This window comes from Hirsutella rhossiliensis (assembly GCF_020360975.1).
Source record: "Hirsutella rhossiliensis strain HR02 chromosome Unknown scaffold00004, whole genome shotgun sequence".
NCBI lineage: Eukaryota > Fungi > Ascomycota > Sordariomycetes > Hypocreales > Ophiocordycipitaceae > Hirsutella > Hirsutella rhossiliensis.
Genome location: NW_025408670.1, coordinates 694,511 through 717,984, shown reverse-complemented (window position 1 = coordinate 717,984; position 23,474 = coordinate 694,511). Strand labels below are relative to the sequence as shown.

The following is a 23,474-nucleotide window of genomic DNA, read 5'->3' as shown; positions in this document are numbered from 1 at the left end:
TTACTGCGACTGACGGAGAAAGCAGAACAAACCACCGCGTTATACGCAAGCAATCTCAGTTGGTTTCGGTTAGGGACGTAGGACGAGCCTGGCGCGGCATGAAAATAAAGAACCTACAGCTTCGTCTCCAACGATGATGATATCAAGATTTGAAATGATTGACATGCCGAGGGGACTGAAAGGGTCAGTCTGGAGCGGTGACAAGTGCTGAGATTTCCACCTGGGGCAAGATAAGGAGCATCATCAACTCATTTCTTTCATTTGCCGGCTAACCATGCAGGACTTGGCTGATTGGAGCGTGTTTTTCATTCTGAGCAAGAAGGAGTGAGTGTGACGGCAAGGATGCTGCCGTAAGACGACTTCGGCGGGTTGAGACATGATCCGGAATTCCGTCCTTAAGCAAGGAAATACCGATGCAGGCGATTGAGCTTTCGCTTTCAAGTGTACCAGGTCTTTGGGTGCTTCTATTCTTGGCACGTTCAGCCTGGAGAGACTGAATTCCGAGTATGAGTGCGCAGTGGACCAAAAATGCTCCTACTGCTGGTTTCGATATAACAGGATTTTCGGATCACGAAATAAAGTAGTGAAATAATCCAGCGAGATGGCGGGCTCGAATGCAAAAGAAACGAAGCGATCTCCCGTTTTGGTCTAAGATAGACACAAAGATGACGGGCTATCACTGGGGAAATGCCGCTGTATGGGGACAGAGAGCCAAAGGGTCATAAAGTCAGCCTGTGAAGGTCAAAAGGTAAACGTCGCAGCTAGCTTGTGTAGATCACGACTACATATCCGGCCGCCGGTGGCTTTCAAGTGCTGTATGAGGGGGGCTCTTGGAAGAAGGCGCCTCGAACTAACGCAAGGCATATGCGGATCACAGATGCCATATGGCTTGTTGAAGAGATGACGTTACATGTAGTCATATGGATTCCCCTCTTGGCGCAGCGTTCGACAACACCGGTAAAATATTCTCATAATATGCCATGTCAAGACTCTTTACATCCGTCACCAAGACGAGATGGAAGGCCGCGGGCGCAGGGCATTGACTGGCTACCTGCGAGGAGCTGGTCACAGTTCCTTCCCCCTCGATCGGGAATTGATGCTAACTTCCAGAGCAACACTTCCCCGATGACGGTTGGTTGTAGGCACGACCCAGGAGCGAGGGATATGGAGGAGTCCATGCATTTGTCACAAAATCAGAACGTGTACTCATCCTATCCACTTCAGCATCCATATCATTAAGATCGGTTGTAACGGGGAGCACGTCGAAAAGGATTTGAGACACCGCCGTCTATTATAATGGTCTAGCTGGGTTGTCCAGTAGCCCAGGAGCGGCAATAGGCCAACACGAAATTGTTGAAACACGACGTGGAATCCAAACCGCAAATTATTCCTGCAGAAACTCCTCCAACTCGAGAATCGCTTGTGCTCTCATGCTTCCCAAAGAAAGGATCAAGAACTTAGACCTCAGGATACTTGGAGACAAGCGGTCGGCTCATCTCACACGATCTCGGACAGCATTACTCCAAACACTCCCTATCGCCACGTGGTCCGTCGCCCCAGTCATAATAGAGTCCACAACTCCATCACGGCCGGTTCCGTAGTTCCAGCCAACCAAAGTCCATTCTCCTAATCACTCCAAAAACAAAATACTATGCCAGTACCGGCCCATGGGGGTGGCTGCAAGCGAAAAACGCGCGTGCCACGATTCATTAGACGCGGCTTCTGGCGGACGCGTCCCGGCGTTGGTGCCGGCTAACCCAGAAGAGACCTATGCCCGCAGAGGCAAGCCAGACAACGGCGGAGAGAAAGGCAAAGGCAATGTTGGCCTTGAACTTGCCGCAACGGTCTCCGCGTGGGGAGACATTTTGCCAGTCGAAGACAGCACCGCACGATGTTCCGACGAGCTGGATATGTATTAGCTACGTGAACGAGCACAAAAATTGGGACTCCGGACGAGAGGTGTAGAGTGAAGCAGAACTTACGTTGACCAGCAGTCCAAAGGCGACCCACCACAGAACGCTGACGAAAATGTCGACGGGCCAGTGGGTGAAGGTGCTGGAAAAGGGCAGCAGCCAGATTAGGCCAAGGAAGATTGCAATTCCAGCAACAACTTCTGTGTATATAAGGCGGGCCATGCTCCAGGCACTTGAATCAGCCCGGTGCAGGTGTGCACCGATGATTGCGGCCACAATAACCGCAAACCCGATTTGGGCTGCGCGAAGTATCATGCTGACGATGCGGTCGAGGGCGGCCATGGTGACGACTCTCTATTGTTTATTTATTCGTTTTGTCTTTTAATTCCTTGTTCGTGGTTGTTTCCCTTTAATCGGTGATCGATCGGATTAACGCGCGTTCTTTTTAGCGTGGTTGAGGAACTGAGAAGTGGACGGAACGAGACGAGAGTCCGAGACCACAAGCAGATGTTGGTGAAATAGGCTGGTGATAAAGCAGTATGGTAGTCGTTCTCGAACCCTTGGACAGTTGGGCTTTATATATAACGTTTATCAAAGCTGAGGCTGGAGAGGGCCAAGAGAAACGCCACGATGGATTACGACTCGGGGGCTTGTCCGCGTAGCGGCTCGGGACAGGGAGGGATGTGAGGCTTGGCCTTTGGGCTGAGAGCGCGACAAGAAGAAAAAGAGTGGAGAGGGGGCATGTCATGTTTTGTATGTGGGTTGCCCAGCATCACGGCGTCCGACGACAAATGTTGATACCCCCTCTGGTGGCCGGGTGATCAGGCCACGCAAGGTGTCTTACACAGCATGGGCTAGACAGCCGGCAACCATTGGAGCAAAAGATTGTCTAGAACCGACAAGCGCGGAACCTGTTTTGGTCTTGGGTCGGGCTTGGCGGACACGCCGACGGCCTCCCACACCCCCACGATCGGGGCTGGTGGGTGGGCGATGATGCGTAAGTTGCCTTGGCGGCGTGGCTGGACGTGACCGCCACTATACTGACAGTAGATTATCAGATTCTCCTCTCTTTTCTTTTGGCTGTTCCTTCCCAGGACGGGATGGTGTCATATGTGGAGATTTTTTGGACGAGGCAACGTCATCCATCCCTGATACTCGACAGTCAAAGGTTGACGACGTAAGCAAAGCCACGCTTGGGATATGCCGCTAGGCTTCTTCACCCATCGCTCGGCCGGTGGCGCAGACTCTACGTACGTACGCTTACTGCGGATCCTCGTTGGCGTCATTCATTACAACGACTTGCCCAAAGGGAAGAGATATAATAAGAAATGTTTCAATCAAACCCTTTCTGCCTTGCCCGACAGAAGCCCCCACGTGTTTGCGCTACGGCGTTGAACTGAACAATGGCCGGCTTTATACGGACAAACCTCGGGAGGCACCGACGGACGATTCATCTCGGGCCGTGAGCGAACAGGGAGGGCGAGTGGTGATGATGTTTGACGACGATGGCCTTCCTCGCTTTCCACATCGAATAGACCAAGATGGAATAGCCGGGGAGGGAATGACCGGAGGAGCGCCTCAAGCAAGAGAGGTCCTTGTGCCACATCAACACGTGGGGGAAAAACCCGCTGAGGGGGGAGGGCATTCATCCTCAGCCGGAGCGGCGGCTGTCCCCGCCCGCCCCGTTTTGCGGATTCCGGTTCGGCACTGTGCGGCAAGCTACGGAAGTAACGGAGGGAGTACCGGGCTAGTCTGGGGCCGCCTGTTTCAGTACCTTCTAAGCGCTGAAGGCTTGTAATTTACAGTGCCCTCCCATTCCACCACACACTGTATGATATGAGGTCATGCTTTCAAGTTGTCATCTTTCTCCCTGCCGCTCGACCTCGTCTTGCCGCTGCCATCAACCGCTGCAAGCACCAGCTGCCCGGAACAGAAACAACCTCGCGCTGCTGCGAGCTTGCTGTTCCGCTGCGGATCAAACGGCCAAGATCCCGTGTCCCGCCGAGGAGAGAAAGCGGAGGATTGCTTGCCGGTGGAGACTGGGCATGATCAATCATCGTTGAGGACACCCTGGAAGGTTCCGCCTCGCAAACAGCTGCGTTTCCGCCCCCCCCGATATCTGGCCATGGCGGCCACACCAGCCTCGACCAAGGCACGCGGAATTCGCATCTCGATCGACCGGGGCGGGACTTTTACCGACTGCGTCGGCGAGCACAATGGCAAAGAGCTCGTCATCAAGCTCCTCTCCGAGGACCCGGGCAAGTATGTCGACGCTCCTCTCGAGGGGATCCGGCGCATCTTGAGTCACTTCCTTGGCAAGGAGCTTCCCCGTGGCCAGCCTCTCGATACCTCTCCCATCGACTCGATTCGTATGGGCACCACCGTCGCCACCAACGCCCTGCTCGAGCGCAAGGGCGAGGACATTGCCTTGGTCGTCACAAAGGGCTTCCGTGACTGCCTCAACATTGGCAACCAGTCCCGCCCTCGCATCTTTGACCTCGCCATCTGCAAGCCCGATGTTCTTTACAAGACGGTCGTCGAGATTGATGAGCGCGTCACTCTCGAGGACTACGCCGAAGATCCTGAGCGTACAACCACACAGCCTCAAGCCCAGGCCGCTGCCGGTGGGGAGCCACAACAGGACGGCGTCCAGCTCGTCCGTGGCTTATCCGGCGAGACAGTGCGCATCCTCAAGAGGCCAAGCGACGACGACATCCGCCAGAAACTACGCCATGTCTACGACAGCGGCATCCAGAGCATCGCCGTCTGTCTCATGCATGGCTACACCTTCCCGGATCACGAGGCTCGTGTCGGCCGCATTGCCAAACAGATAGGCTTCACCCATGTCTCACTCAGCCACGAGCTCATGCCCATGGTCAAGCTGGTGCCGCGCGCCACATCCGTCTGCGCAGATGCCTACCTGACCCCGGCGATCAGGAGGTACATTGACGGGTTCCAGGCCGGTTTCGAGGGCGGGCTCGGGACCCGTGGAGTGGCGCAATCAGAAGGACTTAAAGGCGCCCGGTGCGAGTTCATGCAGAGCGACGGCGGCCTCGTCGACGTGGACAAGTTCACGGGCTTAAAGGCCATTCTCTCCGGGCCGGCCGGTGGGGTCGTCGGCTATGCCATTACCTCCTACGACCAAGAGACCAAGACGCCTATTATCGGGTTCGACATGGGGGGGACTTCGACCGACGTCTCCCGCTACGGCGAGGGCCGCTATGAGCATGTTTTCGAGACGACTATCGCCGGGGTTACCGTGCAGTCCCCCCAGCTCGACATCAACACCGTCGCCGCTGGGGGCGGATCTCGCCTCTTCTTCCGTAACGGCCTCTTTGCCGTCGGGCCTGAGTCGGCCGGCGCCCACCCCGGCCCGGCATGCTATCGCAAAGGCGGGCCCCCAACAGTCACCGATGCTAACCTCTATCTGGGCCGCCTGTTGCCCGAATTCTTCCCAAGGATCTTTGGCAAGAACGAGGACGAGGGCCTAGATCCCGAAGCAAGCAAACGCGTGCTGCAGGAGCTGGCGGACCAGGTCAACAAGGAGACGGGCCAAAATCTGACCGTAGACGAGGTCGCCTACGGATTCCTGACTGTGGCAAACGAGACCATGACGAGACCCATCCGGTCAATCACAGAGGCCAAGGGTCACGACTCGTCCAAGCACCGGTTGGCGACGTTTGGCGGCGCCGGAGGCCAGCACGCCGTAGCAATCGCGCAATCGCTGGGCATCCGCCAGATCCTCTTGCACCGCCACTCATCCGTCCTCTCGGCCTACGGCATGGCCCTTGCCGATGTGGTCGACGAGCGCCAAGAACCAGACTCGGCCGTCTGGGAGGATGGGGGCGGTGTCGTCGACAAGTTGCGACGAAAAATGGAGCGACTCAAGGACAAGTCGCGCGGGGCGCTGCGGGACCAGGGCTTCGACGACGGCGAGGTGGAATTTGAAGAATACCTCAACATGCGCTACCGCGGCACTGAGTCTGCCCTCATGATTGTCAAGCCATCCACCCCCGCCGAATGGGATTTTGGCAAGGCCTTTGTCGAGCACCACCGCTACGAGTTTGGCTTTACCTTGGACGAGCGGGACATTATCGTCGACGACGTGCGCGTCCGTGGCATCGGCAAGAGCTTCCGCCATCAGGAGCCGACGGTGGACCAGCAGCTCAAGAGGGTCGAGCGCCGCCAGGTGGTAGAGGGAAAGCAGCACGGCGCCCAGGACGTCTATTTTGAGGGCGGCAGGCTCCCGACTCCAATCTACAAGCTCGAGAACCTCGAGGTTGGCGATGTTGTCAGCGGCCCCGCTGTTCTGGCAGACGGGACGCAGACCATTATCGTGACTCCCAAGACCAAAGCTCTCATCATCGAGACGCACGTCGTGATCGACATAGAGCATGAGAACTCAAAGGACGAGTAAGATGGCCCCTTTGGCAAGCCTAAGACCCGAGCCTGAACCCCACTAAGGTCCCCCTCCCGCTCTCGTGAAACGTCAAACGAGAAGAAGATAAAAGCTGACCCCGCCGTTCAGATCCCGCAAGGACGAGTCCGGCCCCGGCAAGGTCGACCCCATTATGCTTAGCATCTTTGGGCACCGGTTCATGGCCATTGCAGAACAAATGGGCCGCGCTCTGCAAAAGACGAGCGTCAGCACAAACGTGAAGGAGCGTCTAGACTTTTCGTGCGCCATTTTTGACGCCCAAGGAGCCCTCGTGGCCAATGCGCCTCACCTGCCTGTCCACCTCGGGTCCATGTCAACGTGTGTCAGGACGCAGGCCCAGATATGGAAGGATAGGCTCCGAAAGGGAGACGTCATCATCACCAACCACCCATCATATGGAGGCACTCACTTGCCTGACATTACGCTCGTGATGCCCGCCTTTGACGCCCGGGGCGAAAACGTACTGTTCTACGCCGCCTCGAGGGCGCACCACGCCGACATTGGCGGCATTACCGCCGGCAGCATGCCCCCGCACTCGCGTGAGCTCTTCCAGGAGGGCGCCGCGATCCGCAGCGAAAAGCTCGTCAGCGGCGGCAAGTTTGACGAGCAGCGCGTCGTCCAGCTCCTTTATGACGAGCCTGCCAAGTATTCTGGCTGCAGCGGCACGCGCTGTCTCGCGGACAACATCAACGACCTGCGCGCTCAGGTCTCAGCCAACCAAAAGGGCATTTCGTTGATCGAAGGCCTGATAGACGAATACGGGGAGGAGACGGTCCAGTTCTACATGATCAACATCCAGGACAACGCTGAACGGTGCGTCCGCAAGCTCCTCAAGGACGTGCATCGACGCTTCGAGGGAAGAGACCTCTCTGGCGTTGACTACATGGACGACGGATCTCCCATCCAGCTCCGTATCAAAATCGACCCCAACGACGGCAGCGCCGAATTCGACTTTGAGGGCACCGGCCCGGAAGTCTACGGCAATATCAATGCGCCCCAAGCCATCACGTATAGCGCCATCATCTATTGCCTCCGCTGTCTCGTCTCCGAGGACATTCCCCTTAATCAAGGCTGTCTCAAGCCGATCAACGTCAAGATCCCGCACAAGTCCATCCTCTCGCCGTCACCGGGCGCCGCGGTGGTCGGTGGCAATGTCTTGACCAGCCAGCGCATCACCGACGTCATCTTCAAAGCATTCCAGGCTTGTGCCGCCAGTCAGGGATGCTGCAACAACCTAACCTTTGGCTTCGGCGGGAATCAGTCCGGCGAGCAGGCCGTCAGGGGCTTCGGTTACTACGAGACCATTGCGGGCGGCAGCGGCGCGGGACCGGATTGGGAGGGCGCGTCGGGCGTCCACGTTCACATGACCAACACCCGCATCACCGACTCGGAGATTCTCGAGCGGCGCTACCCGGTCTTGTTGCGGGAGTTTTCCATCCGCAAAGGCTCCGGAGGCGCGGGCCAGCACCGCGGGGGCGACGGCGTCATCCGCGACATCGAGTTCCGCATCCCGCTTCAAGTCTCCATCCTCTCGGAACGCCGGGTGTATCGCCCATACGGCCTCAACGGCGGCGAGGACGGCGCCTGCGGCCTGAATCTCTGGGTGCGCAAGGTGGAAAAGACCGACTGGGACCGATCGCTCGCGCGGTTCCACGACAGCGGCGACAAAGACGATGACGAGGTGGGCAAGGAGTACGAGGAGCGTCACATCAACCTTGGTGCCAAGAACAGCGCGGCAATGAAGGCCGGCGATCGCATCATCGTGTGTACGCCCGGCGGAGGGGGCTGGGGAGCCGCGGGCGAGGCGAGCGTGGCCCAGAAACGGCTCGATCACACGGACGGCTGGCGGAAGGGGAGCGTTGCGGCGAGAGAGGAGACAGCGCTGCAGGCGTAAGGAGAGGCCGGCGTAAGAGAACGGAGAGAAGGCAGGCAAGGACCAGGCGAGGGACTGTGTGATGGATTTGAGGGAAAGGGGCATTAAATGAGGACAACGATTGGGTACATGTAGCCGCTTTTCACATCTCGTGGTACCGGCAGTTCTACCGCTAAAAGCGAGAGCTGGGACCAAAGGCTCGACTGGCCAGATATGTCAACATATATTCTTAGGACTGGCTCGCCTTATTAACGTCTTGGTGGTATTCGTGTTTGGGCGCATTTCGAGACATCTATGTAAACTCCGCGGCCGTGGCCTGAATAACGCCTACCTGTCGCAAAGCAAAAAAGACTAGGGCATGAGGACCTGCCGGAGCCAGCCGGCCTCGCCTCGCAAGATATCTGGGGTCAGCCATCAAGCCCACGGCACGCTCCCTCGAGGCCGTTCGCCACGATACGCATGTCCCTGCAGCCCAGACCCCCGCTCTTGCGAGCACTCCAGACCATTTCGGCGCCAGCGCCGGCGGGGCAGGCCTTGAAGGAAGTAGACCCGTCGACAGCGAGCAGCGCCCGGCCGCCGCTCTGCTGGACGGACCACCTGTTAAAGCCAGGGGTCGGATCGAGGCATTGGAACTTGAGAGCCGAGTTTATGATACAGGCGTTGTCCATGACGTCTCGGAGGACATTGTTATTGTCGGGGCGGTGAAGGCAGTACCGCCCGTCTGGCTGGGGAGAGTTGAGGAACAAGAAGCCGGTTTGCGTGTCTTGTTGGAGAATCTCGCCGCTGCTGGCGTCGTGTAGGGTAAAGCAGCACATGCCCGTCTGTGTAATTTGGTGTTGAGGAAGAGCCAATGCTACCGCGAGGGTGCAGAGAAGTGAGATTAGGTGTATCGTCAACATTGCCATCATCGGGGTGATCTGGGAGGGCTTGAATGATCAGGGGAGGGTTCGCGGGGGGTCTCTATCATATACATCCCGAGGCAGAAGGAAGCGTGCTCACGAGACTGTGGGATTCCCCAGAAAAGCTTGGCAGGGCTGACAGGCTAAGGGTAGAGGTGACGAGCAAAGGCCACGGCTACACGCTGTCATTGGCGGACAAGCTTCTGCCGTCAGGGGACGTAGTGCGGACCGCCATCCCAGAGGGGCAATGAGCTGCCAGCATTGTTGAGGGATAGACCACAAGGCGTTGATGCAGATGCAAGATGTCCTGGAAACTGGGACGCACGCTGCACATGTAAGGTAAGCATGTAAGTACATGGACAATGGAAGCATGCAAGCGCTGGCGCCTGAGACATGTCATGCAAGTGACGAAGAGGCCATCACCGCGGATGATTCGGGACCATGATTCTCAGCACGGTAGCGGATAATCACCGTCAGGGGGCCGAATCAGCTATACCAGGACCTGCAGAGACTAGCGCCTGGTGTTTGGGAAGAAGGAATTTGCGAGTTTTAGTCAACCACACGTGCGTCTTGGACTTTAAGGGGTGACTATAATATGTAGTGTCTGTCAACCCGTGAAAAATCAGGCCGAATCGCGGAGGTACGTGTCTAGCGCCTGAGGATCCTGTGGCGCAAGGCAAGAATCTCCAGGAGATCCCCAGTAGTTACCTTAGGTCCGTGATTAGCCTTGCCCTGGCAGACATCGGGAATCTTTCACGAGGACCCTCTTCGATGTATGTACTAAGTTGTCACTTTGACGTGGCAACGAGCAAGAAGCGGCCGCGGCCTGCTTCGATCGAGGTCTTGGTAAATTCTACTGGGCTTCTTTCTATGTCGAGAAATGTTTTCGCGACTACTTGGTTTGGAGCGGGAATTAAATGCATTGAATCTTAGAGCTAATTACGAGAAAGTCGTCAGTTGTTGTTACTACTTTCCGGCATACTCAACATGAAGCCTTCGTTTGCTTTATAGCTTATTATAGTAGACACAATAATAGAGTATAGATCCGACCATCCGGGCGGGTAAGGTAGCAGCTCTTGTGTATATCGTGTTTATAGGGACAGAGCAGGGTCCTATAAATGGGAAGCCATAATATATTCGGCATCTTTCGCTTACGATATTAACAGAGTTCAACGGCATACCTATCGTAGTATCGTCCTTCTGAGCTTTAAATAGCCGAATGCTGCTTATAGTTCTCCTATAGATCCCTACACCTTCGATTATGATGTGAACAAACCATCTATCTCGGTAAAGACTCTACACGTACTATATGTAATGGCTCCCTTCCTTCCTGGACGAGGTAGCAGACCGATATAATTACAAACAAGGTTGTATAAACGAGGCACGGCTTCCTTGAACATCCAGCGTTCTAGGGGAACGGCAGAGGCCCCGTTACCTCGCTCGCCGTCTCTAAGCAGTCTCGGTTGCCAAGCCCAGCCTATTTTCCGTTTCTAGATAGTCGTCGGCATTTGAACTCGACACGCTTTACAACCGGTTCTTACATAGCTGAACTTGTCCGTGAGGCCGAGTCTCCCGTGACTCGGAGCCTACCACATGCGAATCCGGGTAGTTCTAAGCCGCCTGGTTGATTAGGCCTTCTCCCTCGCAAATAAATAGCTTACTCCGTTCGATTTGAATTTATCAAGAACCCATTTTAAACACAAAAGCCGGCTCACTTTTAAGGTTGTATCTCCCTTCATTCCTTGGGTATACTTTCTCGGTCAGACCAGAGCTTGCCAGTCTCGACAATGCTACGCCTGTTCACGGTTTTTACTGCCGTCGTTTCTCTTGCAGTTCCTGCATTAGGGGATTAGGGTTGAACATCTCGCTGCTACGTGGTGACAGATGGACTACCCAAGCGCGTTGTTGGGAAATTCTTCGTTTCGGGTGGCATGCGCGAGGAAAGAACCGAGTACTGACCTGTGCCCAAGAGCGGATGGAGCATGATGAGCTGCCGTTGATTTCTCCCCTCATCAACACCGTCCGAGCCTGGCAAACGAGCTATGGAACCCCATTAGAGCCTGTTTTCGGAAATCAGTTCACGCGAAAGCCGGGAAATGATGCTCCGGATAACCCTGGGCACGTCTTCTGGAAAGCTGGCGGTCCTCTGGTCACTCGTGCTTCTATGGTAACGCCTGGAATCTCGGGCAATCTGAATCCTCGTGCCTCTGGACAGAATTCTCAAGGTCTTGTAAACGTAGGACTTCTCAGAGCTCCCATCCTCAAGGAACAAGGCATCTGACAGTTCGGCGGCAACAAGGTTTGCGCAGTTCTATATGAGAAATATCCCAGGCGGCAGGTCGGGTTTATGAAAGACCTTGGTGAGATTTGGAGATTTTCAGAAGACAGGAGGAATCATCACGGGGAAAGGTTTCTATTTAGATCTTCTACCGATCATTTCGTGCGGGGCTCGTTTTCTGCGTGGCACTCAGACAACTTTTACTCATTCCCGCCATTTCTGGACCGCGGCGTTGCTGACGAGAAGGGCACAATATACATACCTATAGTCCAATGGATACTGCCGACTTTCTGCTGTTCGTTGTACGAAAAGATGCAGCGAAAGGGAAATGTGTCCACTGTCTCTAAGGAACAAGAAACAGGAAGGACTATGATCGAGAGGGATACCTGTTATGTCACCGGGGCTTGGGTCCATCACGGCGAGACGACAGAATGTAGAAGCTTTCACAGTACCGCAGTGGGTGAGAAGTCTTGCCGGGAGTAAGGGGCAAATATCGCAAATATCGACAACGTGACAAGGACAAGCGCTGGAGGTGTATATCCACGTGTGCTAGGGGAAGGCATTGGCCGACTCGCTTGAGACTTGGTTCCTCGCCAAACCAGGACGGCGATGGAAAGCAAAGCAGAGGGATGGATATACTGCCGTCAAGATAAGTCATCCATGACCGCAAACCAGCCCGAAGACGAGGCTTCACGTCGTCCCTGTCCTCTTTCTTCTTTCCACGGGTTGCTTGCCGAAGCCCTAAGCGGCTGGTTCAAAGCTGGTGCTCGCCAATAGGAAGAGTTTCGGGGTGCACGACGCTGGCGTTGACCATGTCCACCAGTAACAATTGGTTGAGCGCCTCGTCGATGCCGGGGCAGCACGCGCTTCAGACTGCGAGAGCCATTGACTTAGCGAGATGCAGACTTTGTCGTCCAAAGCTCCAAAGCAGAACTGGGCCGTTGGGGTAAACATGTCTGGTCACGTGGGCAGCCTGGAATGCCCCGCCCTCGCGCAGAACTGACGTGATGCTCCAGAATCCAGATTGACCGCCATCCAGCATCACATCCATCCCCGCCGTAGCATTCTGGCTGTGGCGGACGTTGCACCGAGTTTACGTGAGAGAAAAGCAAGCTCCCCGTCGGAACCAACGGGCGCCAAGGCACCGCGTGGGCTGTTGCCTCCTCGATCCCCATGCAGATGCATCGATCGACTCCGAACACGGGTCACCACAAATTGGCCCCCAATGCCGATGTCGGTCTTTTCGTCTGACTAGCAGGCTGTCCAAGTCACCTGCGATCCCCCTTCTGCACTCAGCAGCTCGGAACAAACGTGTTGCTTGCGTCAAGCCACCCACGCCTCAACTGCTGGCCCTTGCAGACGGCAGGAAAAGACGGGGACAAGGAAGAAGAAAAAAGGGGGAAATCTTCAGGCCAGACATTTCGCTCTGCTGCGCCGCTCAACTGAGACTGGGCTGGCCCAACCTCGCTTGGCTCTCGGCTCGTCGAAACCCTGGCCCGCAGCCATGGCCATGCCCGACGACATCTGGGACGAAGTCTCCCAAGACGTCCCCTCCGCATCCGACCCCTTTCTCCAGCAGTACTTGGCCGGGCGGGACGATCTCATCAACCAGGAGAAGACGAGTCGCTCGGATGCGTCCTTTCGGAGCTCTCTCTCCCCCATTGCCCGGCGGGCCTGCACCATCGTCGACCGCATTCGTAGCCATGAGAAGGAGACGGTCTGGGCCCCGGACCTGGGCCATGACAGCTCCGTCGATGCGCGCCAGTGCGTCTATCCCGGCATGATGTTCATGATGGCCAAGCAGCGCATGGAGAGCACCAAGCTCTGGGAGATTATCCGCCGCATGCCCAAAGGCTGCCTCTTGCACGCCCATATGGATGCCATGGTCGACTTCGACTTTCTCCTCGACGAGCTGCTCGAGATGCCCGGCATGCACATGTCGAGCGACCGCGCCCTGGACTCTGACGAAGCCCTCCAAAACGCAAACCTTTCCTTTAGATTCAGGGCCAACCAAGTCGTCCACGGCTCTGTCTGGCAACAGGCATACCAGCCAAAGAGCTTCATCCTTCTCACCCAGGTAGCCGACTCGTTCCCCAACCGAGGCAGACCCGGCTTCCTCGACTGGCTCAAAAGCCGCTGCGTCCTCTCCGAAGCCGACTGTCACGAGCAACACCATGGCATCGACGCCATCTGGACTAAGTTTGCCAAGTGCTTCTCCACCGTCGCGACAATCATCCACTATGAGCCCATGTTCCGCTCTTTCCTGCGCCGCCTGATGCATCTTCTCATGGCCGATGGTGTCACCTGGGCCGAGCTGCGGTACCGCCCTCTCCCCTTGCCGTGACAGCCGTGCCCCCAAGTCTGACCTCGATGCAGATTCACGTGGACTCTCGACTACTGCCGTGACGGCCAGGAGGAGCCTGAAAAGGACTACAGCCACATGCTCACCGTCTTGGAAGAGGAAGTCGCTCGATTCAAAGACTCGCCCGGGGGCCAGGGCTTCTGGGGGCTAACCACCATCTGGACCACCATACGCAGCGTCGACACCAGAAGCATCATTGAGAACATGGACCACTGCATCACCTCCAAGATGGAGTTTCCCCATCTCATCGCCGGTTACGACCTCGTCGGCCCTGAGGACCTTGGCAGATCGCTCGTCGACCTGCTGCCGGAACTGTTTTGGTTCCGCAAGCAGTGCTCGCAGGAGGGCGTCAACATCCCTTTCTTCTTCCACGCAGGCGAGACGCTTGGCGACGGCTCCAGCACCGATGGCAACCTGTTTGACGCCGTCTTGCTGGGCACGAGGCGCATCGGCCACGGATTCAGCCTGTACAAGCACCCACTGCTCATTGAAATGGTCAAGAAGAAGCGCATTCTCATCGAATCGTGCCCCGTGTCCAACGAGGTGCTCCGCTTATGCGGCTCCATCATGTCACACCCGCTCCCCGCCCTCCTGGCGCGCGGAGTCGCATGCAGCCTGTGCAACGACGACCCTGCCATGCTGGGCCAAGACACTGCGGGCATGTCCCACGACTTTTGGCAGGCGCTGCAAGGCTGGGGCAACCTCGGGCTTGCCGGTTTGGGCAGCCTGGCCGAGAACAGCGTCCGATGGGCGGCGTTTGAGGATCAGGGTCCAGACGAGTGGGCCAAGGGCGTCAGAGAGGCGAGCTTGGGGGCCGGAATCAAGGCCCAGCGGTTGAAGGAATGGCTGATCGAGTGGGAAAAGTTTTGCCTCTGGATTGTGACGGAATTCGGCGACGAGTTTGACCCCGACGAGGAAATCGCAGATCAGGCCCCCAAGGAGTCGCCGGCAGAGGCGCAGAGCCAATAGGCTGGGCGGTCGGAGAATTATGTACGGGGGCGGAAGGTGGCGTTGGGACCTGCGACTCGATATGTTGCTTCAACACCAAAAGGCCAAAGCGCGTAGATGGTGTGGTGAGTCTATAGGTGCGCTGTTCAGAAGTTGGACAAGACAAAGAAACCGCAGTTGAGCTGCAAGCCGTGTGCCTGGCGCAAAGACGAGCCGTACGTAGAGTCGAGGGCAAGGTCCGTAGCAAGAGTGGCGTCAGATTGGCCATGATAGCCGAAGAGGGGGTCGTCTTTGCCCGGACCCCATCCGACGCCAACGCAGTCCAGGCGCTGACGCACTTTTGGGCACCTGCACCGTCGTTGTCTGCCTCAGCAGCCGAGGAGGAGACGGCGTGTTCCGGTGACCCGAGGCGTGATTATGCTTTGTGTCCCTGTTGGTGAAGAGTAACATCGAGGCCGCAGTAAGCATGACTCGTGCCCTCCAGAGTCTCGTATGGATGGTTCACGAGAGGCGGGAAACGGTGTCGAAACGGCGGCCTCTGGGATGCGAGTCGTTCAGAATCAACAGGAGGGAGCGGAGAGGAAGCAGAAGCGGCAAATGCAAGAGGAGAGGAGAGGCGAGAGAAAGGTGAAGAGGGAAAAAAACAGAAACCGAAAAAATGGGTATAGAGAAGCAAGAAGCGCGCCCTTAAACTCCAGCTGCCCATCCCACCCACCCCCTCCTTCTCTTCCCTCTCTGCAAGGCCAGCCTCGAAGACATTTTCCCCCCTCCCTCTTCCCCTTCGCTTGTCCTTGAGCTTGCTTCTTCGCAACCCAGCCCGACCCCCAGGAACATTACACCGACTGCAACATATTCATGAGCCACTGGCTCAGCTTCAAGGGCTGGACGTCGACGAGGTCGCTCCGCTCAATGGCCTCGTTGAGGGTGGCGCGGCTAAAGTCGTAGCGTCCGTTGGCCGTGGCCAGCAGCCGCTGATAGTAGGCGACGCGTTGCACGTCGCCGCTATGCGCGCAGTAACTCAGGTACGCCTGCAGCTCGGCGTAGGAGCGCGTCTGGCGGTAGAAGACGACTGACGTTGAGATCTCTCCGTTAGCGCTCCCGCGGGCCCAGTAGACGAGAAGGGGACGAACCGTTGCGGACGCGGCTGCAAGTGTCGACGAGCTCCGAGAGAGTCATGCGGTCGCCGCGCATGGTGAACTCGACGGGCCACTTCTCGGTGCCGAGGTCGATGGCGGCGACGATGAAGCGCGCCACGTCGTACACGGACGACAGACACACGCGCACGGAGCGGCCTCGGGCGTCCCGCTCGGCGTACTCGGCCGTCGCCCGGTTGATGTCGACGAGGTAGTCGCCCGCGCTCGCGATGCCGGACCCGCGCCCGATGTTGAGGTAGCCGAGCCCCCAGGGGTGGAAGCGCTCCATGAAGAGGCCGCACGAGAAGACGGTGTAGCGGATGCGCGACTGCCGCGCCCACTGCTGTAGCAGCTCGAGCGCCGCCGCCGACCCGCGGTCCAGCCCGGACGGGTCGCTGCCGTCGTGGCCGTGCGTCGGCCGCCGGCTCAGGCTGCCCTCGAACTCGGACGGCACGAAGACGCGCACCCGCCCCACCGCCGCCTGGATCAGGTTGAGCTGCTCCTGGCCCGAGATGGTTGAGATGACCACGTCGACGCCCTGCAGCGCAAACGCCAGCCGCTCCAGGTCGTCGTAGTCGACGACGTGCAGCTGCACGTCGAGCTGCGCGAACTCGGGCCGGGCCTGTCGAGACAGCACCACGACGGCGTGGGCCGCCTGCGATAGCTGCATCGCCAGCAAGTACCCGAAGCCCCCTCCGCCCGCGACGACGATTCTCATCATGAGGACTTGGAGGACCGCTGGCCACGGCGGGCCACCTAGTCGGATGTCGTCTCCCTCTTCCCCTCTGTCCTGTTCTTGACCTTGCTCTTCGTCGTCTTTTTCCTCTTTTTGTCTTCGGTCGTCGGTCTCCCGTCGTTCACCACCGCCCTTGGTGGCCTGTTTTTCGTCGTCGAGCGGTGCGACGATTTCGCAAGCCTTGGTCCTGGTGGACAAAGTACATACAACGTATATATGGGCGATATATATACGGAGTGTATCTAGAGCCATGACGAGCCGTGGGAGGGGGTTCACTGACGTTACATTCGCAGGTCAAACCTACAGCTAAGCAATTACCGACAAATGCGCGAAAGGGCCCAAAGTCCAAAGGCGTCCACTATGGAGACACGCCCACCCCCCATGGCATGGCACAGACGCCACACGGAAAGGCGCCTCAGGCCGATAAGGCAGCGGCCTTTGCCTCGCGACCAGACCGGGAAAGAGGGCCAGGCTACCAAGCAAAGCCACGCTTGGGAGGTCGGGCCGGGCTATCTGGGAGGGGGGGGGGACATCTCTGTGCGGAACCGCGTCCCGAGAGACAGTGGCTTCTCGCTTGTCTGCACTCTGCATATGACGGCCTGGCTTCACCCGTCGAGACATGCTTGCTCGAGTGGGGCCACTCGGCTTTGACGTCGAGGTCTGGACTGAGACATCCATGTCGACCCCGAGGGTCTCTGGGTACGACGAGTGTCGAGATACTCCCCTTTGCTGTCGAGGAACCCTCCTCAGACCAACGAATGACGGGAGCTGCTTCGTGAGGCTAGTCAGTCCGTAAGCACGCGCACTTCGCATGTGTCGAATTTACCCAACAGCCGTCTCACAATCCGGCCGAGTCTACGATGCACCCCCAACGGACTCGAGCCCCGACGGGGAGAGCGCCCTTGATGCCGGCCGGGCGAGCGACCCTTCCGCCCACAACACGAGCGGCACGGTCCGAATGAGCTGGACTGGGCTCCATGCGCCAGGCCAACCAGCGCTCGAATCGCCTCGCCTGCATGCAGCAATCGACGGGGGCATGCCTGTCCTGTCTCTTCCAGCCTTGCAAGGCAGTTGGCAGTCACGTACTGACGAGGTGTGTATGTACACGGGAAGATGAGACTGTGAGAGGGGGAGAAAACGAAAGAGACGGCCGAATGGATGCCTGATTTGAACTTGATTGTTTTCCGTCCTGACCAATGACGTTCCCGCCCTGTCCGTTAGCCACAAATTCAAGTCGGATAGAAGCGTGCCGCCGCCGACAACAAGGGGGGAGAGGTGAGGCTGAGGATGGACCGGGGTGTGCTGCTCGCTCGCAAGCACCGATCGACGCTGTGCAGGCGACAGCCTCAATCGTTGCGGCCGAGGCATATTTCGTTGTTTATCACTCGCTGCCTGGTCCTCGGCCGATCTCGTTAAGCTTCCCCAGATCCGGAACCGGTACTGGTCTTGTGGCCGACGACTTTTTACTAGCGGGCGGTGTCAGATTCGGACATGGGTCACGGTGCGGGTCCTGTCATCGGGTGTTTCTGGTATGCATGTTTTCCCCTTTTCTTCTTCCCTTGTGCAATGGATGAAGAAAGGGCCAAGGGGGAAAAGGCTGCCCCTGAGAAGAGGGTGGAGGGGGGGTGCGCCCAAGCGGCCTGCTTTCGGTGTGCGTGTGTCGTTGGCGATGGTGCAAAATGCAGATGCACGGGATGCAGTGCTTCCCCTCCTGGGGCAAGGACCCCTGAATGGAAGGCTAACGCAAGGCATATGCGAATCAGAGGGGGCCTTCTCTGGGGTTCATGGGCAGTGGGTGGCGGCTTTCCCCCAGGTAAAGAGGGCTCTCGGCTTGGGGGCCAAATGAACCCTGACCAAGAGAGAGAGAGATTCGCCTCGTAGGGCTGACCTGACTATGTGCTGATGGGACAAAGATGCTGACGCAACTCTCCACTTAAGAGGGGAAAGGAGTGCCGAACGGCTTCTGAGACGTTGCAAGCCATGATGCGTTCAGCTGACATTCGAGGTTGGTAGAAAGGGGCCAACGGCACCACCTATTGAGGTGCCTCTGCCGGCCGTTCCCTCCAGCCCGGGTCTCGCTTGTTTCTTCTTGTTGCTGTCCAGATAGCATGTTGCAAACGCCTCAAGGTAATCCTCCCTCGGTCTATCGTCGACAGCCATTGTCGAGCTCCAGGCAAACGGGTCCCGCCGCGCGCGGTTCAATGAACTTGCTCGGGTACATTAGCCCAGCTGCCACCTGCCAGTCTCGGTCTTCTCTGCTGCTGCTTCCCCTTCCTCAGCCACTCCCATCATGTCTTTTTGTCAGACGGGCAGCAACAGTCTTGATCTACAGTCGTTGAGGTCCTTCTCTCTCCTCCATCTGGTCTTCCTTTGCTTTCTTCATCACCTCTATCCAATACCACGTCTTTTCAGCTTCACCTCACTTGCTTGCATCACTCCAAGCCCATCACTCATTAGAAACGCGATGCTGTCATGTTGGCTGGTTGTATAGCACCACCTTGTTTCCCTAAGGTGAGGCATCTCATACCCGCTCAGCTCTTGACTGGTCGGACGTCTCAAGAAAAGCCCGCCTGACCACGATAATTGAGATCCCAACTAGTCCGACGGGAAGGCGACAACTTAAATGTATTCCCGCCGGAAATTTGGATCCGTCCATGCAATTGGATCGCCGCCACCTTTCTTGGAGCATTAACGGTCGCTTCCCTCCTCGGTCCGGCTTCATCTGGCTGCTTCTCCAGTGCCCAGTGCACAATTGTCTTGTTGCGGCAGGTACCTGCTCCGACCCGAAGGATCCATGCTTCACATATCACTTCGTAGACTGTTTCGTTGATGGCAAGTATTACCCGGGCGGTTTGTTTTCCCACCCTAACAAACCTACAGACCTTGTAGTGGTTGCCTTTGGCATGGATGTCAGCAAGCATTGAGTGTTCCTGAAGCCGGTGACAGCCGTGTGTCTCTCTAAAAAGGCTCTTTTTGTTGCCAGGCGATGGTCAAGGAGTGATCGATCCATGTCCATCCAACGCAAGTGCATAAGCCATTGCCTCAGTAAAATGGAAATACTCAAACGATCAAACCGCGAGTGCTTGTGGCTAGACGATGTTGCCCGTCTGGCCGTTTCAAAGTCGAATGCGCAGACGCAGCATCAAAAGCTCCGGAATGCAGTCTTCATGGTCCGCAACCTTCCGCAACCGATGACGGGGTCGTCCAAAGGTCCGAATAATGCCCCCCAGGCATGGAGCAATGCTAGACTTGACAAGTGTTGTTGCCTGAATGTGTTTGAGAATTGGGTGCCTTGGCACGCGGTGTGCTTAATTGTCCAAGACAGGATCCATCCCGACCATGACGTCGAGAGCGCCGCCACGACCCGAGCCTGACTTGGAGAGCACTATCGTCGTCAAGCACAGGATGCCGAAGACTTCCTGCAAAGTTGGACAACGGCTGCAAGGGACATGTCTCCAAGGGCACGGGTCACCATTGAATGTTCGGGTATGAGAGCTTGGCATTTAGACAGATGAGAAGCCTCGTGCGCGGCTTAGCGGATGGAGAAGAAGCCGGCCAGAGGGTGACTATTTCTTGTCGCCGCTTGCCCCCCGGCACTGCTTGATTTGAAGCCAAATGTGGCCATGATCTGGATGCCCAACACGCCCAGTGCCCCCCGCGTAGTTCGGCGATGGTGGCAAGAGACAAGGCGATGATTAATTGGCAAACCGCAAGCGCCGCGCATTCTCCATATTTGATGATGTCAGGAAGAGCGGCGACGCTTGGAATCTCGAATTCACGACAAATAAAGGCAGCCGAGAGCCAGGGGAGAATACAGCCAGAGAGAGTGGGTCAAAGAAAAGCAGAAAGCATGAGCCAAGGAGTACAATCCGAGGCCGGAGGGGAATGAGAGGAAGCAACGGCGGTGATGGAGTGGGAAGCCTGCTTGCGGTGAGGGAGAGGAACAATAAGCGAAAGGGGATGCTATCCAAGAGGGGACGACAAGGATGGGATGGCCAGTAGGAAGATGTCACGGCGAGGTGATTGGGCGGGAGGACGTCAAGGAGAAGGTAAATCAGCAGGACGACGTAAACGAGAGGACGAGATCGTCAGAGGACAGAGGTCCAAGACGAGAGCTTTAGATGCCTCTCACGCTTTCGGAGGCGACTCCTGCTTCGAGGTTTGGCGTCATTGCCCTCTCGAGTACAGAGATCCATCGACGCCCGGCATCCCAACTGATATCTCGCTCTCGCACAAGATGGCACCCATCGCGGATGGGTACTGGAGCGCAATCACCTTCGAGGCCTCCCTACGAGCTAGAGAAGGGAGACGGAGGCATGATGGGACGTCGGTCGAAACAAGAAACACCAGCTTGTGAGGCGGAAAGTCCGTTTTGCATCCGCTCGAGTTAGTTCCACTGTTGTCGCGCCATCCGTGTTGCCGAACTGAGCACATCTTGCAAGTCGTCACAATCATTTCGACATTTCTTCCTTCCAAGCGCAGGAGGAAGTGTGCCTATGTTGATTTGAGGATATTTATCCAACAACCCTAACAGATAACACTCAAAGCTTCGGGCCAGAGCAATCACCGATGCCGTAGACAATGGCCTGGTCCCTTCTCAGCTCGTCCTCCGTGCTTCCTCTGGCCCGCCGTTCCATCCAATTCCTGCCCTCGAGGAAGCGGTGAAGAGTGTCCGCCGCCGCCGGGTCCCCGTCACTGCCTGCGTCGACATACAAAAGTACAGACACCAGGGTATCAGACACTCCCCATACGAGTTCCCTCGCCTCGCTCATCAAGTCGGCCGCCGACGTGCCGCCGACGCGATCCTTCCAAGCGGCCCAGCGCTGGGCAGGGTGCCAGCCAGCCGGCCTTGCCTGCTTGCCTTGAAAGGCAGTCGCCTTGGTGATGACGTCGTCCAGCGCGGCCAGCGAGTCGGCGCCGGCCTTGGGGTGCTTGATGGCCCGGACGAAATCCGTGCACAGAACATCCGTTGTCCCTTCCCAGATGGGCCCGACACACAGGTCGCGGAAGATCCTGGAAACGTTGAGATACTCTTGCTCCTCGTTCCAGAGGTACCCGACGCCGCCGAGCGACTCCATGCAGGCGAACATGAGGGGGACCGAGGCCTTACAGACATAGGCCTTTGTGAGCTGGGTCAAGACACGCAGGAGCGGCTCCGCCTGCTCGGCCCGGGGCGTCAGGGCTGCCAGGGCAGGGGTGGGAGGTGCGTCTTCCAAGGGGTGCTCGGTGAGGCCGAGGACATAAGTGGCGAAGAAGCTGAGAAGCATCAGGCCGTGGTACTCGGCCGTCATCTTGGCCAGGGTGCGCATGTGCAGAGAGCTGTCGACGAGACTCGTCCTTGCTCCCTTGCCGCTTCCGACCTGACGCACCTTTGCGTACGCCCTTGCGATGGCCAGGCCACGGCCGATGCTTCCCACGGCTCCTATGGCCGAGTGGATCCTGGTCAAGTTCAAGACGGAGCTGATCTCGTGGATGCCCCTGCCTTCCTGGCCAAGAAGCCAGCCGCGCATATCCTCGAGGACCAGCTCCGCCGTGGGGAGTGACTGGGTCCCAAACTTGTTCTTTAGTCGAGAGATTTGCATGCCGTTTAGGCATTCACCGTCGGGGTTTGGCAAACCGGTCATGGTAGTGGCCGACGGATCGTGCTTGTGCAAGGGGGCGAAGAAGGCGGAAAGGCCCGAGGAAGTTTGGGCAAGCAGCACAACCATGCGGCAGTCGGTGGCGCTCGAAAACCACTTGAACCCGTTGATACTCCAGGGACCAAGGCGGAGCTTCTGCTGCTTCGAGGCAAGGCCGCCGCCCTCACCGGGCTTGTAGACGGCCCTCGTTTCCGTCTGGGACACGTCGCTCCCGCCGGCCCGCTCCGTCATCCACTGGCCACTGGTCCATGCGAAGCACGGATCTCGAGATGTGAGTCGGCGAAAGGCATCTTCCAGCACCTGGCGCTGCTCCTGTGTCTGCTGCGAGGCATGGCTAGGCGTCGTGAGGTGCTTCCTGAGGAGGCTGGCCGCTCCATCCTGCATGGCCGAGGGGCATCCTACGTTGGCGCAGCAAGGCACCCAGAGATGGGTGCGAAGGAACTGAAGAGGTCGCGAAAAGGCCCCGTACGGAGTGTCATAGCCACAAGCCACCATCCTGTAGCAGCATCATGGTCAGCTTTGATTGTGCATCGGTGATGGACTGCTTGACTTGCCCCTTGGCAATGCCAAAATTTTGGAGTTCCCGCCATCCTTCGGTGGTAATGAGCTCCCCGGCACGTCTTCCAAAGACGTCACGGCCGCTGCCTTTGACGTAGGGCTTGTTGCGTTCGGCGTCGGTGATCCATGCGAAGACGTGGTCGGCGAGGATCTCGTGGCCGAGGGCAGCAACTTCCGCCTCTGTCTCAGCCCTTATGTCGGCGGGCAGGAAGACTGTGTTTGTTAGTGATGGCCCGGCCCTGAGTGGCAGGAGGGTGTAAGTGACGTCCGTGTCCGCGCGGGAGACTCACGCCGGAAGCATCGGCGATAGGGAACATCGTCGTGGAACTGGTTGACGAGGACAGGCGGCTTCTGGAAGAAGCCCTTATCAGCACTAGAGGACTGCATGATGAATCGAGAGCATCGCTTACCTGCTGGTGTCGCCTTGCCCGGGGATCACGAGGCTTTGTAGCGGACTCGATAGCCATACAGTCTACGGGATCGCGGGAAGGGTTCCGCACTGGCGGCAGTATCCTCGGGAGCGATTATGGTTGCAGCCGAGGTAGGTATGCTTGATGCTACTGCAGATCGAGTGGCACGCCAGCAAAGGACGGAAACGATTCCGGCATGGCGGGGAGGGAGAGGTCGCACAGGGTCTCTGGGTGCGACGGTCGACGCATCATGCGGTATCACGGGCTATACGAGAGGCGGGACTCTG

At 57.5% G+C, this 23,474-nt stretch overlaps 6 protein-coding genes across 6 annotated transcripts; 2 read left to right on the top strand and 4 right to left on the bottom strand.

The window, feature by feature from the left end:
• Positions 1 to 1,709: 1,709 nt before the first annotated feature.
• Positions 1,710 to 2,255, bottom strand: HRG_04245 (membrane-associating domain-containing protein; the record flags this gene model as incomplete). The annotated part of the gene is made up of 2 exons (XM_044862716.1): positions 1,710 to 1,919; positions 1,983 to 2,255. The coding sequence occupies 2 exons, from the start codon at positions 2,253 to 2,255 to the stop codon at positions 1,710 to 1,712; spliced, it is 483 nt and encodes a 160-aa protein (XP_044721330.1).
• Positions 2,256 to 4,038: 1,783 nt separating this feature from the next.
• HRG_04244 (hydantoinase b/oxoprolinase domain-containing protein) lies at positions 4,039 to 8,245 on the top strand (the record flags this gene model as incomplete). The annotated part of the gene is made up of 2 exons (XM_044862715.1): positions 4,039 to 6,326; positions 6,442 to 8,245. 2 exons carry the CDS (start codon positions 4,039 to 4,041, stop codon positions 8,243 to 8,245), a joined length of 4,092 nt encoding a protein of 1,363 aa, XP_044721329.1.
• A 386-nt stretch (positions 8,246 to 8,631) lies between these two features.
• HRG_04243 (uncharacterized protein) lies at positions 8,632 to 9,039 on the bottom strand (the record flags this gene model as incomplete). Its single annotated transcript, XM_044862714.1, has 1 exon — positions 8,632 to 9,039. The coding sequence occupies one exon, from the start codon at positions 9,037 to 9,039 to the stop codon at positions 8,632 to 8,634; it is 408 nt and encodes a 135-aa protein (XP_044721328.1).
• Positions 9,040 to 12,905: 3,866 nt separating this feature from the next.
• HRG_04242 (adenosine/AMP deaminase domain-containing protein) lies at positions 12,906 to 14,732 on the top strand (the record flags this gene model as incomplete). Its single annotated transcript, XM_044862713.1, has 2 exons — positions 12,906 to 13,720; positions 13,778 to 14,732. 2 exons carry the CDS (start codon positions 12,906 to 12,908, stop codon positions 14,730 to 14,732), a joined length of 1,770 nt encoding a protein of 589 aa, XP_044721327.1.
• An 812-nt stretch (positions 14,733 to 15,544) lies between these two features.
• On the bottom strand, positions 15,545 to 16,832 carry HRG_04241 (nmrA-like family domain-containing protein; the record flags this gene model as incomplete). Its single annotated transcript, XM_044862712.1, has 3 exons — positions 15,545 to 15,780; positions 15,842 to 16,508; positions 16,788 to 16,832. The coding sequence occupies 3 exons, from the start codon at positions 16,830 to 16,832 to the stop codon at positions 15,545 to 15,547; spliced, it is 948 nt and encodes a 315-aa protein (XP_044721326.1).
• Positions 16,833 to 21,121: 4,289 nt separating this feature from the next.
• On the bottom strand, positions 21,122 to 23,164 carry HRG_04240 (acyl-CoA dehydrogenase, middle domain-containing protein; the record flags this gene model as incomplete). Its single annotated transcript, XM_044862711.1, has 3 exons — positions 21,122 to 22,715; positions 22,774 to 22,990; positions 23,068 to 23,164. The coding sequence occupies 3 exons, from the start codon at positions 23,162 to 23,164 to the stop codon at positions 21,122 to 21,124; spliced, it is 1,908 nt and encodes a 635-aa protein (XP_044721325.1).
• Positions 23,165 to 23,474: the final 310 nt, after the last annotated feature.